This window comes from Acartia tonsa, chromosome 10, assembly GCF_053477335.1.
Source record: "Acartia tonsa isolate MP-2025a chromosome 10, ASM5347733v1, whole genome shotgun sequence".
NCBI classification, from domain to species: domain Eukaryota; kingdom Metazoa; phylum Arthropoda; class Copepoda; order Calanoida; family Acartiidae; genus Acartia; species Acartia tonsa.
The window spans coordinates 21,750,561-21,771,399 of record NC_137269.1 but is presented as its reverse complement, the minus strand read 5'-3'; the positions used below and the strand labels follow the sequence as shown (position 1 = coordinate 21,771,399).

Genomic DNA, 20,839 nt, shown 5'->3' with positions numbered 1-20,839 from the left:
GATGTAGAGGTTGTCAATTTTACGATGTGTTGCCCCCCAACGAGAGCTGAAAAACACGTATAGGTTTCGTGTTTTTTTTTTCTTAATTAATTTCGTTATTGGTAGAGGCTGGTCTTAACCCTTAGGACTCTCCTAATACAAAATAAAAAAAACGTTAAAAGCAATTTCCTTAAAATTTAAAGAACCATTTTTTTGTATCTAATAATTAGATGTATTATTTGTATCTGTAACAAGGATGACAACATCCATAAAAGTGAAGCTATGAAATGGAAGGTCAAACGAACATAAACACTTGTTGAGTGTCAGAACTGAATATGCAAAATATAAATATGAAAGTTTTGTCTATACGTAAATTTGTTGCAAACTTCTTAAATACAGAATAGTGTTTAATGGCCTACTTACATTTTTAGGACTTGCTTATAGAGATGCTTCGCTTATAACATTTTACTTTGTTGTAATATGAATCAGTGTAATCAGATTAATCGGATAATTTCAACATACAAAAATTTGTTGTCAAAAAAATAAAAAATCAGCATGTTTTAATGGACGTACCGACTTTTGGTAAACATTATAGAGTTGCTGCGCTTTCTACATCGTACCTAACCTTTATAAAAATCATCAAGAAAAATTTGAAAAGGATAGGACAATTCTAACCTGTTAAAATTAACGAAAAGAGCTAACCGTTACAGACGGATGGATGGACGTACCGACCGATCCTTATGGAAAAGCTTTGCTTTAAAAAAATCAAGAGCAAAAAGAGACAGGCGGAATCTACATACAAACAAATGTAAAGAATTATAGAGAAGCTGCAATAGTAACAAAATTATAGAGAGGCCGGAATGTTCAAGGAGGGGGTAACACAGTGATTTCCAACCCCCCTCCCAAAAAAAAAAATAAAAAAAAAAGCTTGGACGTCCTTGCCACCATGATAAAAAGATTAACCCTTCTTCCCCCAAAAATGTACTTGAGGTGACTACTCCCCCTCAAAAAAATAATTTTTAAGCTTGAAGAGAGGGGCCAGGGGGGCAGAAATTAACAAAATAAGGTTAAAAAATATTTGTGATTTATGAAACCTGAGATATTTTTATATATTTCCTTCTTGTGGTAAATAACATTAACCTGGTTATAAATATAATACTAGCGGCTACGCCCCTAGAGTCCTCTAAGAGTACTTGGGGGTGGGAGTATGGGGAAGTCGAATCCCCCCACCCAAATTTCAATGTTAATTGTTGAGTCATTTAGTTATCCTGAAACAGTATATTATATATGTCTCTCTGTCTTTTTGTTTGTTTGTACCAAAGAATCTCGCTAACCGCTGAAATGATATGTTTTTCCTTTACATAGGTCCAGATTAGATTTACAACTATTTTTTGGAAGGGTATCAACACCCTCCCAAAAGAAATCGCCCTAAAGAAAGAAAAGACTCCCAAAAATTTTATTTTTTCATTCCTATAGTCAAAACTAACATTGAAATTGCTGCTAAATAAAACTTAATATTGTATTAATCGAGATAAATCTATTTAGATTGATAGATAAGTAATTTAATCAGATGAAAATATATATGTATTTATAGATTTGACAAAGTAGTGCGAAGTTATGGTGGTATATAGAAAAGAAAGCGAAGAGTGGAGAGAGAGTTCTTGAGAAAGCCGTAATCCATATTAAAAGGGAAGGGTAAGGGAGAGTCTAGACGTGTTATGGGGGCAACATTCTTGGAGGGTAAAGAAAGAGAAGGGAAAAAACTAATGCCGCAAGGGGAAGAATAAATAAATTCCTTGCGATAAGAAAAAAAGGAAGGACCATGTGTGGGGACTGCTTCACAAAACTGACATTAAAAATTCATGCTGAGATTTTACAAATATTCAGGATCTGTTGTATTATATTTCGCGTATGGCGTAAGAAATCCCTAAATGTAAAAAAACATCTGATTTTTTTTTTCTCCAAAAATTTACACTGAGAAGCAAAAATAAGAAAAAAAGAGGGGGAGGGGGGGGGGGTAAGGGTGCTAATCTGCATTATTCTTAAAGGGCGAATATAGGTTGAATATAATATGGGCTCAAAAAAACCGTGCAATTCCATAGATTATAAGTAACTTTAAGATATTGACATATCCAAATGTATAAGTCTGTTATAGCTTAAAACCTGAACATTCTCAGGATAAATTTATGTAATGAGTGTGGTTCCCTAAGAACTCCAAACACCCTAGCATCACACAAGGCTTCGGTTTAAGGTTGAATTAAAAAGCTTTCGTTAAATGATAGTCGTAATAAAAGTGGAAACCAGTTATCAATCTATTTTTTAGTATTGTGGATTGTTTCTTCCTTGACAATATTCCCCAACAAAGTGTTAAATTTAACATAGATATTTTAAAAGTATGTAATGGCACCTTTCATATAAGCTCATATCATACTGAAACTATATTCGCCCTTTAAATCTAATCCTAAAGTAACAGGATGTGTGTTTGTGTGTCTGTTTATCTGTGTGTCTGTACCAACGGATCTTGCTAACTGCTGAACCGATTGGGTTCTCCTTAACAGGGTAGATTCTCATAGGTCCTATTTTGGGGGAGGATACCACCACCCTCCCAATAGAATCACAATAAAATCAAAAAAAAAATTGAAATATTCCTGCCGCATAGTGTAACTAGCGTATGAATGTTTTTACGTAGCGTAGTGGCGCTGCATATATTCATGAATTTAACAGCTGATTGACCATAGACAAATTATTTCTCAAATTAGATATTTAAAATAAAGAAAAAACATTTAAATACCACTAGAGGCTGCTAGTACAAAAAAATATATTAATTTCCCCATTAACAAATTAAATGCTAAGTTGGGGTTGTCATATGCATCCTTCAACTTTTTACGGGAGTGTTGGAATTTGTCATTATTATTTCAAAGCATGAATTTTTTTACATTTTACATAAGGAAAAAGAATGAGAGGTTGAATCCCAGCAAGATAATTGAATTACTTTCGAGCTAAAATTGAACATGATTTCTAAGAGCAATTGTGTTCGATTTATTGAGATATTTGCTAGGTAAATGTATACAATAAAGGCGAAAAGGTACTTACAGAACAGCAAAACACCTTCAATTTTGCGCGGAGATATCATGAGTTTTGCAAGTGATATCGTACTTATATTGAACATAAAAAGTACATTAAAAAATAGTTAATAATGTCTAGTGGCACTTTAAATGTTTTTTTTGTTTGTTCAAGTCTCTACAATACCTAGTTATATTGTGTTCAAGTCTCTAAAATATATAACTGTGCTGCGTTCAAGTCTACGAATATTTAAATTCTTTTTAGTTTTTTGGTCATTTCTCTTGGGATGGTGATGGTACCCTCCCCCAAAATAGTAATAAACCTTCCCGGACCTATTAGAAGCTACCCTGTTAAGGAGAGCCCAGTCGGTTCAGTGGTTAGCAAGATCTTTGGTACACACCCAGCAAGACATTTTGCCGTAGAGTCGCCTTCGAGCTCGTGCAATATATGTAACGAGTCCTATGCTATCTCCAATCCCATTCGCCTTGAATTAACACCTAATTTTTGGGCGATAAAATTGGAAAATCGTCCTCTCAAGCAAAAGGTAGCATGCAAGTTCGCCATCGATATCGTAGCAGAGTATGGGGGGAAGTAGCACAATAGTAGCATAAATTAAAATGCGTCAATTGAGATCTCGACGGCGACTCAAAACATTTCTTATATGAACTCTTAAATGGTCCAAACTCAGTGGGCAGCTATAATATTAGAGAAAAGTGAAAGGCGCATGTAGGGAGGGGGGAGGTGCACAAAGTTATGGAAAAATGTTAGAGAGTGAGAGAGAGAGAGAGAGAAAGAGATGGATAGATACAGTATGACCCACGAAAAAGTATTTTTTAGGGTGTACAGCCCTTATTTCTTAATGTATCATTAAAAGTAGCATATGTCCGTTTCTCTGTACATTTTCACACAAGCATATATAAAACTAATTATTTCTTTTTTATTCTACAAAAAAATATCAATTTTTAATGACAAAAAATACTACTAAATGAATTGATTATTTGCAAATTTCAAGCTATTTACTAACCCTTATTTATGAAAAGGATTAATTATGACTAATTATGACAGTTGCTCCGCCCCCCTTTCTGACATCTCAATCCCTTAATAGCGTTTTAATTAAGCTTTTTAGACTAAAAAATCATTATGTTGTAATTTTATTTTCTTTATAACTTTTTTGTTATTAAAGTTAGGATTATGAAACAAAAACAATTTTCCTGTTAAACTCATAAAGATTTATTTGGTTTTTCAATCTAAAACAATTTTGCCTAATAAGTATGTTTTTCAAAATATCATTAAGCTAAAAAGACTCAAAAAATATGTATAAAAAAATGCTTTTAACTTAAAACCTAAATTTTTTATTTCATTTTTGTATAAAGTTTCTGCTAGTAACAAAAATAAAAGGAATTCTACCTTAATTTTGGTAAAAAAGTCGTTTCATGTTAAAGTTACTTTTTGCTCAGTCACTTTTTCAAAACTTTAGCTCTAAAAATCTCGGGTGGTAATGGAGGTAAAATTAAAATTTTTATATATGCTTGTGTGAAAATGTACAGAAAAACGGACATATGCTACTTTTAATGTTACATTAAGAAATAAGGGCTGTACACCCTAAAAATTACTTTTTCGTGGGTCATACTGTAGAATATGTCATTCTCTATCATGTCTCTCAAATTATTCATTTATTAACTCATTGCTTAATTGACTAAACTTTCAACTTAGCAAAAATCATACCTTTCTCGGCTTCATATAATGACCATTAAGATATGTTTCTATATTTGCTGTTGTTTAACCCATTGGTGCCGAGCGCCACTTTTATGGGCCGATCGAGCTGTAAGTTTCAGGGAAGCTTTATAATGGTCAAAACGGAATTCGTATTTTTTTGTTTTGCTCTAGTGGCGTGCACAGGAAAGTTGCAAAAAAAACCGGTTCGGCTTGGCCATAAATACAAACCAGGCATTAACACCCGTTTTTGGTGCTTTCCCCCAGTTTTAACACCCGGTTGACCTGTATAAACCCGGTTATTTTGACCAAAAATCGAAAAATGTAATTTTTGAACGCCAAAAGTGAGATGAACACTTTTTAAAACTTTGATACGATCCGTAATTGAAAACTACACAACCTCATGTAATCTAAAGAGCTACAAGTATAATACGAAGCGATTTATTTCAAATTTCGTGTTTAGCCGGCGATTTCGGGTAAAAAAACCCTGTTTTGTTGTTGTTGTCAAAAAAGATCTATTAGTGAAACCGGGTAATAAAAATTTCAGACTCAGAATGGAAATGCCGAACCGGGCCTATATAGGGCGTAAAAAAACGATAAAAAAATCATATAAAAAATAATAATTTAAATAAAACGAATTCACAAATAGATGTACTTGTCAATAAACTTTAGATTTAACGAAAAAAAATCAGCGACTTTACTATAAAAACAAAAAAGTTAGATGGGGTATTTTGAATTGTCATGATTTTCAAACTTTGTTGATCTATACCGGCAAACGGAAGTAAGCAAAACTGCCTGCTCCAGGGGGAAATGAAAGCCAGGGTAGTAGAGGGGGGATTCATACTGAGAATGATGCAATTATGAAGCCGGAAACCGTTTTTTTTTACATTTTCTGGCACCGGGTTTTAAAACCCGGTTCGGCACTAATGGGTTAAAAAAAAGAATGCTTTTTAAAAATTACTTTTTTTAACCAAAGACTATCAACACTCTAGAACATTATGTATTACCATTTTTTATTGTTTTCAGTTTGAAAACAGAAAGATTCATAGAGTCTTAAAAAAATTATTTGAGTTCCTAGTGGCAAATTTATAAACTATATTTTTCTCCCTGTCAATTTTGATCATGGGTTGATTGTGTGTTTGATGTATGTGTGTGTTAACACTTTAAAATGCTACGTTTGAGCGACATCGCGTTTTTTTCTTCTGCTAGTATTTTTGAGGTCGCCAAAGTTAGCAGAAAAGCTAATAATTTATGAGGTAGCAAGCTACCAAAGTAGGAGCTCTAAAATACTAGCTAGCTACCATCTTACGAGCTCACAAAAGTTCGCCAAAATGCTACTCTTAGAGATATCGAAAAAGGTAGCATGCTACCTTTTTTAAAAACGTTTCGCTGGGCACAAACAGACAGACAAAAAGACATCCTGTTACTTTATTATAAGGATTTGAGGGAAAGTTAGTAGTTCATACCAAACATATCTTATTTTAAGCATCATTAAAATATTTTTTTATATTTGCTGTTTGCTAAAAAAAATTTCAAGTAAGACTTTTCATGAATATGACCCAGGTTTTCCCCACGTATGCATATTAAAAGAAGGGGGTATTTTCTGGGGGGAACGGGTCCAATAACCTTTATCCGCACCAAAATAAGGGGAAGGTAAAATTTGCGGGGGGCTGATGCTACAATTTCTAGAGTTTAGTGCAGGGCTCCCAGAGTAGTGCATTTAGGCACCCTTTTTTACAAAAGGTAGTGCATTTGAAAACTGTGTAGTGCTAAAAAAAAATTTTAATGCACCCCTTTAAAAAGTAGTGCATTTTTGAAAAATAATGGAAAAGGTGGTGCATTTGAAAAAAATCTGACAAAACCGTGTTAAAAAGCATTTTTCAGTGTAACTGTTGTTAAGTTAGGGGCCAAATTCCATAAAAATTGTTCCCTCATAGCCTCCTTTAGGGGTAAGGGGAGATACATGATACAAGTACATACACAGAACCTTCTCAATATCATCAACAACAATGATCTCCCCTCTTTCTTCCCACTTCCCCTTCCTTGCCATCAGAGAATGTAGAATTAAGCGGAGCTAAAAATCCCCCTCACTCCCTCCCCCTTTTAACTTTCCCCCCTTCCCTTTTTCCTTTCCCCTCCCCACAAATTTACAAAAGGTGGTGCATTTTATATGTAAAAGGGTTCATTTTAGAGCTCCTAGTGGTGCAGGCCCATTTTCAAATCTGGGAGCCCTGGTTTAGTGTTGGGGAGTTTCATCTGTCTGCGGTTGTTGTGTTTCCAGGGCCATAGAGGTAAACATTTTTAAGGCTTTTTAATGCAATTTAGATGCTTGTTTATTACCTTAAGTTATTAATTAAGCATATTTGTCTTGTTATTTGTAAATTTTACATGCTATTATGCTTTAAATGCGCTTAAAAACGTATTTTTATACGGACCACGCGGTGTTAAGCATACCGGTCTCCATTACCCTACTTTAAACAAATATATGTAAAATACGTTTTGCTAATGCGTAATATTTAAAAAAAACAATATTTCATTTAATAAACATTCATTTAATCAATTAATTTATTAATTACAACAAATAATTATTTGTTTTTTGTTATATGAAAATAAAGAATTCTTTGTTTATTATAGTTTTCCATGTAAATATGGTATGGCCGCGTGTAGAAAAACGTGACTTTCTAAATTTGCGTAGCTCTTATATAATATGTTGTACATGTGTCTATAGGCATTAGTCCGCTGATAAACACATGATTTTAGTTGTATTTGTTCATTTGTATCTCTAAAATGGCAATATGGGTTTTTATTAGTTGGCTTTCCTTTGTCCTAGAAACCTTATACCCAGGGAGAGAGGGGTAAATGGACAGTTAATAATACTGGCCTCATTTTATAAGCACGTTCTCTCATTCGCTGGCTTGTAATGCTGAGGGAATGGTATTTAATCTTGATTGGATGGATTCAAATTAGCAGTTATCAAAAGTTTTCAACAATCTATAATACAAAGTAGAACGATGTCTGTCTGTTTGTTTGTAGCGAAGGATCTCGCTAATCGCTGAACCGATCGGGTTATCCTTTACAGGGTAGGTTCTCATAGGTCCCGGGAAGGTTTATAACTATTTTCTTGGGGGGGGGGGGGGGGGGACACCCTTTACCTCTCCTAAAAAATGAAAAAAATCCCTCCCCCACCCAAAATTTTCTTTAAAATCCAAAATACGAAAGATTAGTTTGATCAAACCTCTTGGGCAAAGCCCCTAGAGGCTGGGGGCGAAGCCGCTAGTTTTTAAAAAAACAGAATTGATTGTATACAATTTCTCGTCTATTGTCTTATCCTTAAAAGTTCCTGGTTATACCTCTTGACAGGGTTTAACCCCTCCACCCCCCCCCCCTCCCCCAATATGAAAAATTTTAGGCAATGGCCAACTAATCTTGCCTTAACTGGTATAATCGTACCTTTCCTTTAAAGCCATATTAAATCCCCTAAATTCTCACCCTCCCTAAATTGTCCAAATAATCCACTTCCTTAATTTTACCCCTCTCACGCCCACTTACAACTTCCCCCCCCCCCCACTGTTGCTAGGCTATTTTTTATGGTTGAAAAATATTTTAAAGTACATATATTACAATGTTGTAAAAGGTTGGAAGGGGCTTTTAATACTGGTGGTAGCGCAACTACTCTTGTTCAATTGGGATATCAAATTAATTTATAAATATCCCCAATATTATTCAGTATAATAGTCTACTACTCTATAATTCACTTTGACTGTCGCGTCAGTTAGTCCGTAATACTATGGGAGAATAGTGATTTTCTCGGCTTCTCTCAAAGATAGACAGCTAAAATTTTTAGTAAAGATTCCTATCACATATGCAAATCTAATCTATACATTTATTTTTCCGACTGTTTGTCGTTCATACTTCAAATATTTGATATACTACATATATTTGAACATCTGCGTTATAACTTTGTTCTTTCTAGATTTTTCAATACTTTGATTCTCATGCATATTGTCATCCTTGTTTTTTTTCTCCTCCGAAAGTATGAATCCGTAATAATTTGAAATGGTCAAAATAAAGTGTCTACGTTTGAAAGTAACACGAGGCTTGCTTCAGGAATTATTAGAAATGCAATGAAAAATAAGATTTCTTTCTAGGTGCTTTCTTCTTTTTGTGTTTATCTAGCTCGACCCTTCCCCCCCTTCATATTTTTAAAACCATTTGTAATAGATGGGGTGTATTTTTATTTTTATGCCTAATCCCGGCCGTGGTCTTAACTCTTAACAGAGTTTTATACAATCATTGCCTTAAGTTTTAACCCTAGCTTTAGTTCTCCCCTGTACCTAATATAACTTAGCCAAATTTGTCCTAAAATTTAATCTAAAGATCTACTTAACCCTTATTTTCATTTATTTATATAACTGGGGGGGGGGGGGGGCTGTGTTGAATAATGTTTAAAGCTTAAAAACTTCTTTGTTAGTCCCAAATTTTGTTATCCTTACTCCAATACACAAAGAGAAAGTAAAATTTTCTTTCTCATTGAATATTTATGAATCTATGATAATATGTAAATTTACAATTTTAAAATAATACAAAATTGCATTTTCCTGCATAAAATGTTTTTATCATTTTTACCATTATAAATACAAGTTTTTTAAGTTAAATATTTCAACATATAGGTTTCTTAGGTCAATTCAATTGCAGTTTCTATAAAATATTATATTGAGCTGTTGCTTTAGACAATTCTAAGTAGTAAAGCTACTCTTTAATATACGCAGCAAGGTCTGCACGTCCTCTGAAGGTCTTGGGATTTTAAGTTATTTCTAACACCTCTCCCCCTCAATGCATAGCCCCTTTATGTTAGGGTTGAAGTTTGAAGCTTCACTTTTATGATTATCATAGACGCCCAGGGGTTGTTGCTGTTTAAAGAGTGCCCCCCCCCCCTAAACCTATATCACTCATTTTACCCTTCTCAAAATAAGCTTGGACGTCCTTTTGTTGGTTGTCATTATTGTTAATTAATTTATTTGAATTTTTTCAGCCCTTTTGATTATTTGGTGTAACCCTTGTTAAAGGGTCAGAGAGAGTAAGAGAGAGAGAGAGAAAGTTGAAAACTGTTCATTTCTAATTAAAAAGGTAATTTATTATTTCATATCAACATATGTAATAGGTTTGGTTCAATCTAGATAAAGGGGAGGGGGGGGGGAAATGTGGTGACTCGTGCCATGACATACCAGCAATTTTATTTTGGGTGCTACTCCCTTAGTTTTAGAGATAATTTGATGAAATCTTTTGGGCTGGGTCAGTAATCACCCCAACTATTGGTATCTTTAAAAAAAAACGGCGGCGGGACCGCCGCTCCCGCCGCCGTTTTCCGCCGCCACCAAAAATTTTTTTTCTTCAATATCTTAAAATCACAGGAGAAGTACTGTATTTAAGATATACCTTGATATACGAGAATTTGAAAAAAATGACTAAGTCCCCCCGCAGGGCTGCTTGTAAGGGGAAAATTTTTTGAAAAAAATAACATGGTCTCAAATGATTCCAAATTGCCTAATTCGGCGAGAAATGCAAAAAAAAAATTTTTTTTTGGTGGCGGCTGAAAACGGTGTCGGGCGGCGGGAGCGGCGGTCCTGCCGCCGTTTTTTTTGAAAGATACCAATAGTTGGGGTAATTACTGACCCAGCCCAAAAGATTTCATCAAATTATCTCTAAAACTAAGGGAGTAGCACCCAAAATAAAATTGCTGGTATGTCGTGGCACGAGTCACCACATCCCCCCCCCCCTTTACTGATAAAAAGGATTTTTTTATATATTTTTATGGGGGGGGGGGGGGGGAGAATTTAACAAAGTTAAGTCGCGTTTTTTATTTCCGTGATACATTCAATTTTGAAGCTTGATTATCAACCATAGGCTACACAAATGAAAATAAACCTCGTAAATATAAATTAAATATGTAAAAATTGGAGAAAAATAAATTTATTCAAATGCCTCGTTTTAAAGGAAACATTTGAGCTATAGCATTTGTGTTCCAGGTTTTCCACTTATAAAGCCCGCGAAAATTTCCAAGATGGCGGCCGGTGCAGGTGGCGAGGGATGTCGTCTTTTTGTCTACGGTATCTCTAATGGGACGCCTAATAATGATATCCAGGTATCAATGAACCCACCTCAGCTACTCGCAATGACCCTTTCTAACAATTTGTGTGCCTAGTTATGAATGCAAGATTCTTTTCCAATTGAAATGGTGAAATAATAAAATTGACTTTTTCATTAAAATATTGACCGGTTTATAGACGCTAGACAGCTGCCTTTTTTTTCACTTTTTCACCATTTAAGTAAGTGAAGAACCTTGTTTATTATTGCCACTAATATTTGACAGTGTGTGGAATTTGTAATTGTTACGCAGGTGCTTACTAACCTTACCAGCCAGAATGGACCACGAGGATGGATGTCGTCTTTTCGTCTACGGAATCTCCACTGGAACACCCAATGAGGAAATCCAGGTATGAAGTTGACCGCTGGATAAGATGGGCAGTGATTATTTTAGAGATACAGGTTCTGTAGGCAATTCACTTAATGCACCATAGAAAGCAAAAAAATGGTAAAATCATTTTTTCATATTAGCATTTTTTAATGCACTAAACTATTTGTGATTGCGATTAGAGATTTAGAGGGGGAAGGGAGGGGTTAAATGATGGTTTTTTTTATAATAATTTCGAGACCTCTAAAATAATCACCGCCCCTTGCTCTGAGACGAGTAGGTAGAACATTGATGGAAGACTGTTTATTTTATTTTCTGGTCTAAAAGAGTACTTTTGTTTAGCCATGGTTTTCTTAATCTAAAACTTCAAGGAAGTATACTTTTTCTAGTATTTTCTAACACTGCTGTGTTTTACTAACTTTTTACTTTTTATCCTTAAATAACTGTATTGTTCACCTATCTAACTTGTTGGAAATGATTAATTTTTTGAACGATTTTATTTTTACCAAGCAAAGCTTTATCTGAATAAATCTAGCTTGTGGAATAATTGTAAAAAAAACTTGCTATTTCTTACCAATGATGTGGTCCGATTGTTTATACATCTATTGGTTTGACTACTGTACTGGATTAGTTATCTGAACTTGTTATATTTATTTTATCTGTAAATATCTAACTAGATATCTGTATAGGTTGAATTTGAGAAGTATGGAAATGTTGTTGACACCTACAACACTGGCAAGGGATACGCCTTCGTCACCTATGCCGATAAGGTAAATATATTTAGCTTATTCATTCGAAACCGATTAATATCCGGTGGATTAGAACCAGTTCTCATCCATACGAAAAAACTATGTCTAGCATCTTATTATATCCAGTTTTCTACGAATATGTACAATTATAAGTAGGGATGGAAATCCGTATCCGGAATCCGCCCAATTTTTGGCCAATTTTGGAATCCGGATCCGGAATCCGTTTTTTAACAGCGGATTCCGGATTCTTAATTGGGAGGCTAAAATTAGTGTCTTGAGTTATTTCTTTCAACTCCTCCTCTTTGAAGGCAAAGATTTTCATCATTATATATAATATCTTTTAAAATCTGGTTCGATTCTCGGAAGTGAATTATAGAGAACACCAAGAACATTGATTTTTAGGGCATATGTAGCACTTAATTTTTTAAATTTAAAAAAAAATCCTTTTAAAATATTGCTAGAATCCGAATCCAAAATCCGCCAAAATTAAGAATCCGGAATCCGCGGGAATCCGCCACTTTTTTTGACGGATTCTTTAAGAATCCGGAATCCGAATCCGGCCCAAAAATTCGACGGATTCCCATCACTAATTATAAGAGTAAAACCAGTTTTTTAGCCCGTGCCTTAAAAATTACAAATTACTTCAAACAAATGTGTGGTTGTGTTTTTTTTTTGAGGGGGGGGGGGGTAATATAAAAGTTTACAAAAAAATCTGACGTTAAAATAAATAACACCCCGCCCCCCTCGGCCTCCCCCCACAAAATATTGTAATTTTTTTTTGTTTTTACAGGAGGGAGCTATGGCTGCCACTGAGCAGATGAATGGTTCTACCATCTTTGGACAGCAGATCAAGGTAATGTATTTTTTTTTTAAATCTCAAAACCGGTTTCGATGACTCTGAGGCACTTGTTTTTATGATGAAAGGATAATTGCCTTTAAGAGTGCCGCATAGGGAAAAAGTGAAGTCTAACAAAGGGGATTTGTGTTACAAGCATGTTGCGATAACGTTAATTGTTCTAGGTTGATTCTGCCAAGTCTCGCGCTGGTGGCGGAGGAGGCGGCGGCGGTGGTGAGCGTCGTGGAGGCGGATTCCGCGGTGGAAGAGGCCGTGACAGTGGCGGATACGGAGGTGGTCGCGGTGGTGGTGGTGGATACCGTGACCGCGAGGGCGGCTATGGCGGTGGACGCGGCGGCGGTGGATATGGCGGAAGCCGTGACGGCGGATATGGCGGTGGACGCGATGGCGGCTATGGCGGTGAAGGAGGTAGAGGAAGTAAGTTATTTGTCTTGGTCATTTAAAGTTATAACTAAACTTTATAATCAAGAATTGGGACAAACTTTCTGAATTTTCTTCAACATTTAAATGGTAGTTTTAATATAAGGACATCTAATTTATAAAAAAAAGAGATTTCCAGTATAGCTTCGAAATATCCACAGGAAAAACTATGTATCGTATTATATAAATGTTTCACGAATAAAAAAACAGAAGTCTGAATGTAAGTTTTTTTGTTAACTGTCCATTGAAAACTGGCTATAGTACTCTAATAACTAATTTAGCAAGCTTTTAAAATATTAACTACCTCTTGTAAAATATGTTTTAAAGAAAGTTTGTTCCTACTTGATTATAATATAAATACTGTTGACATAATTATATATTTTTAACTAACTATATACTTATAATAACCATATTTATATGATTTGGTTTTAATTTTATTTTACTAGGTAGAATAACCCTTTGTTTTTTTTCATTTACATCGTGTGTTTTGTGTTGAACTTAATAATTTTTAATAACTTTAAACTTAACCAAAATATTAACTTCATGTCTTTCAACAGAATGAAATGACACTTCAACTTTAAAGCTAGTACATAGCTTAGACGTCCAAAGGAGTGGGTTCATATACCCCCCCCCCCCCTCCCTCCCTTCACCTTATATATCCCTCATTATTACCCTTCTCAAAATGAAAAAAAAACTTGGACGTCCCTATAGCAAAGTTTTTTTTTGTGGCATTTGTCCTGCTTTAATTTATAACTTAACATGATTTAGAAAGGTAAGATATTGAAGGCAAAAAAAAGAGACTGGGCTTTTGCCAGGATCTCGTTATTATAGATTTAAACCTGGATTTCTTTAATAAGGTGCAAAATGAAACTGTTAAGAAACTTAGTTCTAAATCTTAGAACTCTTACATTTACAGGATCTTAGCAAATGGTTTTTGTTCTAGGGGGTTGGGGGACTTTTATATTTTTTTAAACCATCTTTTTAAAAAATCAATGCAGTTTTTACCAAAATAATTGTCCCCCATCCCAAAAATATATCATTAACCTAACGAAAATAAAGTATTATAAAGTTGTTATCTTTATAAGGAGGAAGAGGGCGCGGCGGATACCGCGGACGCGGTGGTGACCGTGACGGCGGATATGGCGGTGGACGCGGCGGTGGCGGATATGGCGGTGGTGGACGCGGCGGTGGCGGTGGATACCGTGGACGCGGCGGCGGCGGTGGCTACAACAGCCATGATGATAGAGATTAAATCTCGTGGATTTTCTGATGTCTACACAATGCTTGACGGAGTTTAAAATAGCCCGAATTTATTATGTCGTCGTATTTAGTTGATAAAAATATTAAACTTGTCTCTGTTATCATTAGTTCTAAGCCAATTGGATGTCTTTAAAATCATTAAACTTAAAATTAGACTAAATTATTTGTTTTTTCTGCTCTTTTTCTCTCATGGTGTTAAAATTTAGTCTAAACATTTAAAAATAACATCCTTAACATTTTCTATAATCCAAAAGGCTCAGAGCTAAAAAAAAATGCCCGAAAAAAATATGAAACTCGAAAAAAAAGAAAGGGCTATCTTATGATGTGTTGTTTTAAAAAAAAGTTGCTATCAAAAGATTTTTTGGATGATCTCTGTAAAAAATATGGATCATTTTACATTTGTTGTTAAAAAAAATAGAGGAATGGGGCTTCTTGCTTGTCTTTTTATGAAAAAAAATCTTTTGAAATCGAATCCCCCTTCCTCAAAAAAAAATAATGGTGTCACAAACAAGAGGAAAAAAACTTTAACGGGCAAAGCTGAAATGTTGTTGATAAAAAAATTAATGGAAAAAATGTTGTAATATTCTCTCTCTCTCTCTCTTACTCTCTCTCAGATTGAATAAAAGGTGGAAATTGAAAAAAAAATAAAACTTGTCATTTTGTGATCTTGTGACAGTTTTGTAAAGCACAATGTTGAAAATCTTATTGTTGAAATTGACTTAAATATTCACATGAACTTTTAACACAAGTATTTTAAAAATGTTTTCTAAAATCGTAACTCTACATGAATTTTAAGTACCTTAATCTGACTTTTGAAAGAAACGTAACATTTTAAAAGTATTTGTGTTTTTAGTACCGCCACAGATAAATTTGTAAAAGAGCAGACTAATTGGTGTTCCGACTCAGGCTTGAAACAAATTGTAATACCCAGCAAAGAAATATTAACATCCTTGTTTAGTGACTTTATTTTTATCCAAAAGTTGCGGATTTTCTGCTGGGTAATTAAAGTCTCAGAGTCTGTTGAGAAAAGAAGAAAAATTATTATCATTGTTTTTGATATAATTATAAATTTAACACTTGATGCATACTATAGATACCTTAACTGTAAAAGCATCATTAAAATTTTGTCTTATTTATTTTGGGAATAATAATAGTTTGAAATTTGCTCAAAAGATGTCGGTATTGTATCTAAACTACAATGCTCATTTCATTGACCAAAGAAAAATTAACTTTCTTAAATAAAATGTAATCTCAACTTATTTTTTGAGAATTCCCGTCCATTTTATTTAATTTTTTTTTGCATCTGTTCTCATCACACAAATGAAAATAATTTGTATTTTTAAAGAGCATTTTTCATCCTACCATGTACAAGAATTATCCTTTATACCCCCATATTTATATTTGCTTCTCATTTTTACCAAATAAATGTTTAAATCATCAGTATTTTTTGTTATTTATATTATTTAAAGCGAAGCCTTTCTCGAATTAGAATATGTTCTAACGGTTAGCTCTTCCTTAATTTAGGTATATTAGAATTATCCTGTCGATTTAAAACTTTGCATGGTTATCCCTTCAGAAGTTGGGTAGGATTTAGAATGCTTTGTAACTCTAATAGTTAAACCGCAATGTCTGTACGTCCATTTTAAACATATTTATTTTAAACTGTTTTCAACAGCAAAGTTTTATGCGATAAAATTATCTTTTTATCTTATTTTGGGCATACTGTTTCCCAGGATAACAAAGTACAACGTTATAAGCGGAGCATCTCTATTATAAATTCCTAAAAATGTAAGTATGTCCTTAAACATTATTCTGTGTTTAAGCAGTGTTTCAACAAACCAAAAGGGGGGGGGGGGGATGTGGAGACTCGTGCCACAACATAACAGCAATTTTTTTTTTGGCGCTACTCCCCTTAGTTTTAGAGATAATTGGGTAAAATCTTTTCGGTTGTGTCACTAATTACCCCAAGTTTTTGTATCTTTAAAAAAAAACGGTGACGGGACCGCCATTTTCCGCCTCCAAACAACAACATTGTCTCAAATAATTTTAAATCGCCTAATTCGGCGAGAGATGCAAAAAAAATGATAACGGCGGGGAGCGGCGGTCAAATCGACATTTTTTTGTTTTTTCCTTTTTTACTTTTACCATAAAAGATTTGGTTCCAATAACTCACAAGCAGTACTGAATTAAAGAAATAACTTGATTATCGAGAATTCGAAAAAAGTCCCCCCGCAGGGTTGGTTGTAAGGGAAAAAATGTTAGAAAAAAATAACATGGTCTAAAATGATTCCAAATTGCCTAATTCGGCGAGAAATGCAATTATTTTTTTTTTGCGGCGGTCCTGCCGCCGTTTTTTTTTTAAAGATACCTAAACTTAGGTCACTTAGTGACATCTAATTAAGATTTGATTTTGGATCCAATATCTTCAAAAGGGTTGCTTATAAGGGAAAAAGTTTTTGAAAAAATAACATGGTCTCAAATGATTCCAAATTGCCTTATTCAGCGAGAAATGCAATAAATTTTTTTTTTTTTGACGGCGGGAGCGGCGGTCCCGCCGCCGTTTTTTTTTTAAAGATAAACTTGGGGTTATTAGTGACACAACCCAAAAGATTTTACCCAATTATCTCTAAAACTGTCTGTCCGTCAAAAACGCTACGGGGAACTGTGTTTCTTGGCCGCTATTGTAGATAGATGGCTGAAATATTTAATGAAGAATCCCATTATATTTGTGGGTCTACTCTATACATTATTTTGTCTGTCGGTCACAAAACACAAAAACCTTAGTGTTGGGGAAATGTGATTTTCTCAACAGCTTTTTTTAGATATACAGGTGCAATTTTAGTCAAGATTCCTATTATTTATGCGCATCTGCTCTATACATTTTTTGTCCGTCTGTGTATCAGTCATGCTTAAAAAGACAAAAACCTTATTATTTCAGTTCTAAAAGGCACCAGTTTTCATGAAAACAAATCTTGTTTTATTAACAAAGCTTTTCTATGCCACGCCACAGCTTAGAATTATGTATAACCAACAATCCAAAATAAATATTTTGGGGACCAGATAAAAAGGTCCCAATTTTACTAAGCGTTACCCCCTAACGACAGCTGAAACTCACATAGGTATGGGTTTCATGATTTTTTTCCGAATAAATTTCGTTGTTGGTATAAGCTGGTTTAGAATGCTTTTTCTGGAAATGAACTTTAAATCTTGTATCTTACTTGGTCTATCGGTCATGCTGCAATATTATTAAAATAGGTTTCAAGATTTTTATGGTAATATGTATATTATCTTTTCTCGTATTCATTCGAATCCGGTGGATAGGAACTGGTTCTCATCCATACGAAAAAACTATGTCTAGCATCATATTATATCCAGCTTTCTACAAATATAGAAATGTACAATTATAAGATTAAGACCAGTTTTTTTAGCCGGTGCCTTCGGCACCTCAGGGCTAAAAAAACTAGTTTTAATCTTATAACTGTATATTCTATATCCGCGGAAAGCCGTTTATAAGATGCGAGAAATAACTATTACTTGGTGTTACACCACTATTGGTATTTGGTATATAAGAGAGGGGGGGGGGGGGGGGGAACTCGAGTTCCACAATTTAAAGTTTTAGATAATTGATTTTTCTGCCATTACCTCCCAATCCGTATTAAGGTCCATTAGTGACGCAGCCGTTAGTACCACAAAGATCTTCTTGCATAATTTAGTGAATAAAATTAATAGTTGATGACGCATTATATTATAATTAATTTATTATTTCTTAAATCGTACACCAGCTTTTCATGTTCTATAATAAAGTCAACTCTGTAGCGGGCTAAAATAACGATCTCCCTCATCCCCTCCCCTCCTACTGCAGTGGCGTGCGAAGCACTTTGTCTAGGGGGGGGCATTTTGAAGATTTTTCAAAATTTTGCCCCCCCCTAAAGCAAAGTGCCCCGGGGGGGCACTTTGCTTTAGGGGGGGGCATTTTGATTATATATACTAATTTTAAATAAAGGCGTTTTAAGGGGTGGGATTATTTGATTATGGGCCTTCTAGTCCTTATCCCTTCTTCCCCATCCCTTCTCCCATCCCTATTTCCCGTTTATATCCCCTATCTCTTCCCCCCCCCATCTCTTCTCCCCCTTCCCTTCTCCCCACCCTGCAATGACCGAAGGGAAGGGAGCTAGAAAGCATCTTCGAAAAAAAAGTACCGAATATAATTTAACCTCCCCCCCCCCCCCCCCTACCACAAAACATTTTTTATGGGTGAAAGGGGATGTTATAAAATCTCAGCAGGAAGGATGAATAACCCCATTAAAAAAAAATTTTGGGGGGAGGAGATAAAAACACTCATTTTGGAAATAATTTACCAAAAATTAACCTAATATGTAAAACTGATTTTAAATATTTTTTTATTGTATGACAACAAGGATGACAACATCTTTAAGTAGCAAAGCACAAAAAATCAATAATAAGAATACAGACAAGTAGATTTAAAGAGCATCTGTTGAAATAAATATATATTTTAGGTAGAAAAAGTCACAAATCCTTTTTCCTGCATATTGTGTGATGACAGTCAAAGTAAATTACATACTGGATGATCGAAACAGCAAGAAATTTTATTTTTTTTAATATTATAATCCACAAAAAAATTTATTGTACCATAAAAACCAAAGATATAAAGAACTATGTAAAAAATAAAAAAAATTACTTGTCCTTTTATCTACAGATATAAAAATCTCTTAGAAATATGGAAAACTTTGGGGTATAGTCTCTTTTGTCGCAACGCCTCTTAAAGGGCATTTCGTCGTAGCTTTTAATAGGTTATTCTAGGATAAGTTAGGTCAGGTGATTTCCCCGCAGAAGCTATAAATAGGTGAAAAGCTACTGTGAAAATACAACGAAATGCACCTTAAGAGGCAATGTCACAAAAGGGACTATACCCGAAATTTAAAAGATACCAAAATAGCCAAAAACGTCCTGAAAAGTAGTCCGACATCCATGAATTTTTAATAGTTAATTATACTCCATAATGATGGGAATGTTAACATTAAGTTTTAGCCTTCTATCTTTAATTGCAGTTGAAAAAATCACATTTCCCCCTTAGCATTACGTACTGACAGCCATAGTGAATTATAGAGAAGCTAAAAAGTTATATCAACATATCCTACCCTCTTTATATGGCACTTTAAAACTCTGTTAATTTTTCATTAAGTGGTGTTTCAAAGGATTTATAAGGGCGGTGCGTGAAGCGCACCTAAAAATATTTACTCCCCCTTTGAACTAAAATCAATTAAAGACAACAAGAGTGGCGTATTTTATCAAGTTAGGAATATAGAGTGTAGTTAGTTTTAAGGGTTTTTAATGAAAATTGCCATAAAAAAAAACATGTCTTTTTGTAAGGGTATGTAAACAAAAAAAAATAATAAACTTATCCTGAAAATAATATGACATCATATACATATAGTTATTCATTTAGACAGACATACAGTGTTGAGAAAAAGGCTTAGATAAATATCAACGCTGTTTCTTTTTTATATAAAATAACTTTTTGATTAAATATTTGTTGTTTACAAATGTTTTTATAGAAATAAAAACAAAATATACAATGCATGTGATAAAAAGCAGAAACCATTTGGAAGTGCGCGAAGCGCAATTTTTTTTTCTTCAAATATGCAGGGAAGGAGGGGTTTTTGGGCTATTTATTACACTAATCCCAAATAATTCATATAAAATTTTCTTATTCGTTGGCTAAACAACTTTGGAGACTTTAATGGAATTTTGATTGGTTGGTTAATATAGTCGAGTTTCCATACATTTCATCCACTAATTGTAATCTATATATGGGATAATTTTGTGTATCATCATTGGGGATGTACAAAATTTCTTTGGTAAAAAGTTTATATTATACCAAATAAAATACTTCCTATTACCTGGTTTGTTATGTTCAGTGAAAAAAGATTATAACCTAATTTCTACACTAATTAAAAAATTTGGTAAGGTTAAAAGATTAGTAACTGTCTGTTTTGCGCGAAGCGCCAAAAACTTTTTTTGAGTATTTCTTGATCTTTCTTTTGGAAACTGGGATAGTTTTGCTTTTTGTAGGGTAGGGGGCAAAAAGGGGCATTTTTGTTGACCAGGGGGGGGCAAAATGGGGCATTTTTCAACATTTAGGGGGGGGGGCAGGGGGGGCGGTGGCTAGGGGGGGGCAGGGGGGGCGTTTTTGTCGTTAGGGGGGGTGGGCGATTGCCTCAAATGCCCCCTTCGGTTCGCACGCCACTGTCCTACTGGATAAACGGCCACGTTTAATTTATTCTACATCCATTTATTTATTTATCA

At 34.4% G+C, this 20,839-nt stretch overlaps 2 protein-coding genes across 10 annotated transcripts in view; both read left to right on the top strand.

Annotated features, from left to right (window-relative positions):
• The window catches only part of RpS24 (ribosomal protein S24), a 133,687-nt gene that overhangs the window by 86,027 nt on the left and 26,821 nt on the right, over nt 1-20,839 (top strand). The window lies entirely within an intron of this gene.
• LOC145329642 (uncharacterized) lies at nt 6,980-15,952 on the top strand. Of its 9 annotated transcripts, none has more exons than XR_013883005.1 (8): nt 6,980-7,046; nt 9,788-9,882; nt 11,153-11,249; nt 11,917-11,997; nt 12,767-12,829; nt 12,997-13,249; nt 14,338-15,260; nt 15,366-15,952. XR_013883005.1 is itself a non-coding variant. In XM_080173973.1 (7 exons), exons 3-7 carry the CDS (start codon nt 11,178-11,180, stop codon nt 14,502-14,504), a joined length of 636 nt encoding a protein of 211 aa, XP_080030099.1. In that variant the 5' UTR covers nt 6,980-7,046; nt 9,788-9,882; nt 11,153-11,177; the 3' UTR covers nt 14,505-15,952. The 9 variants fall into 9 exon arrangements, 5 of the variants coding, with proteins under 5 accessions (XP_080030099.1, XP_080030101.1, XP_080030098.1 ...); XR_013883007.1 differs by having other exon boundaries at nt 6,981-7,046; nt 12,997-13,240; XR_013883003.1 differs by lacking the exon at nt 11,153-11,249 and adding an exon at nt 10,782-10,897 and having other exon boundaries at nt 6,981-7,046.

What these genes read in the sequence shown, in the direction of transcription:
- LOC145329642 (XM_080173971.1), top strand. Translation starts at nt 10,817, where the DNA reads ATGGCGGCCGGTGCAGGTGGCGAGGGATGTCGTCTTTTTGTCTACGGT. An exon ending in TCGTCACCTATGCCGATAAG is followed by an intron (nt 11,998 to 12,766) that starts GTAAATATATTT and finishes TTGTTTTTACAG; the next exon opens with GAGGGAGCTATGGCTGCCAC. An exon ending in TCTTTGGACAGCAGATCAAG is followed by an intron (nt 12,830 to 12,996) that starts GTAATGTATTTT and finishes TAATTGTTCTAG; the next exon opens with GTTGATTCTGCCAAGTCTCG.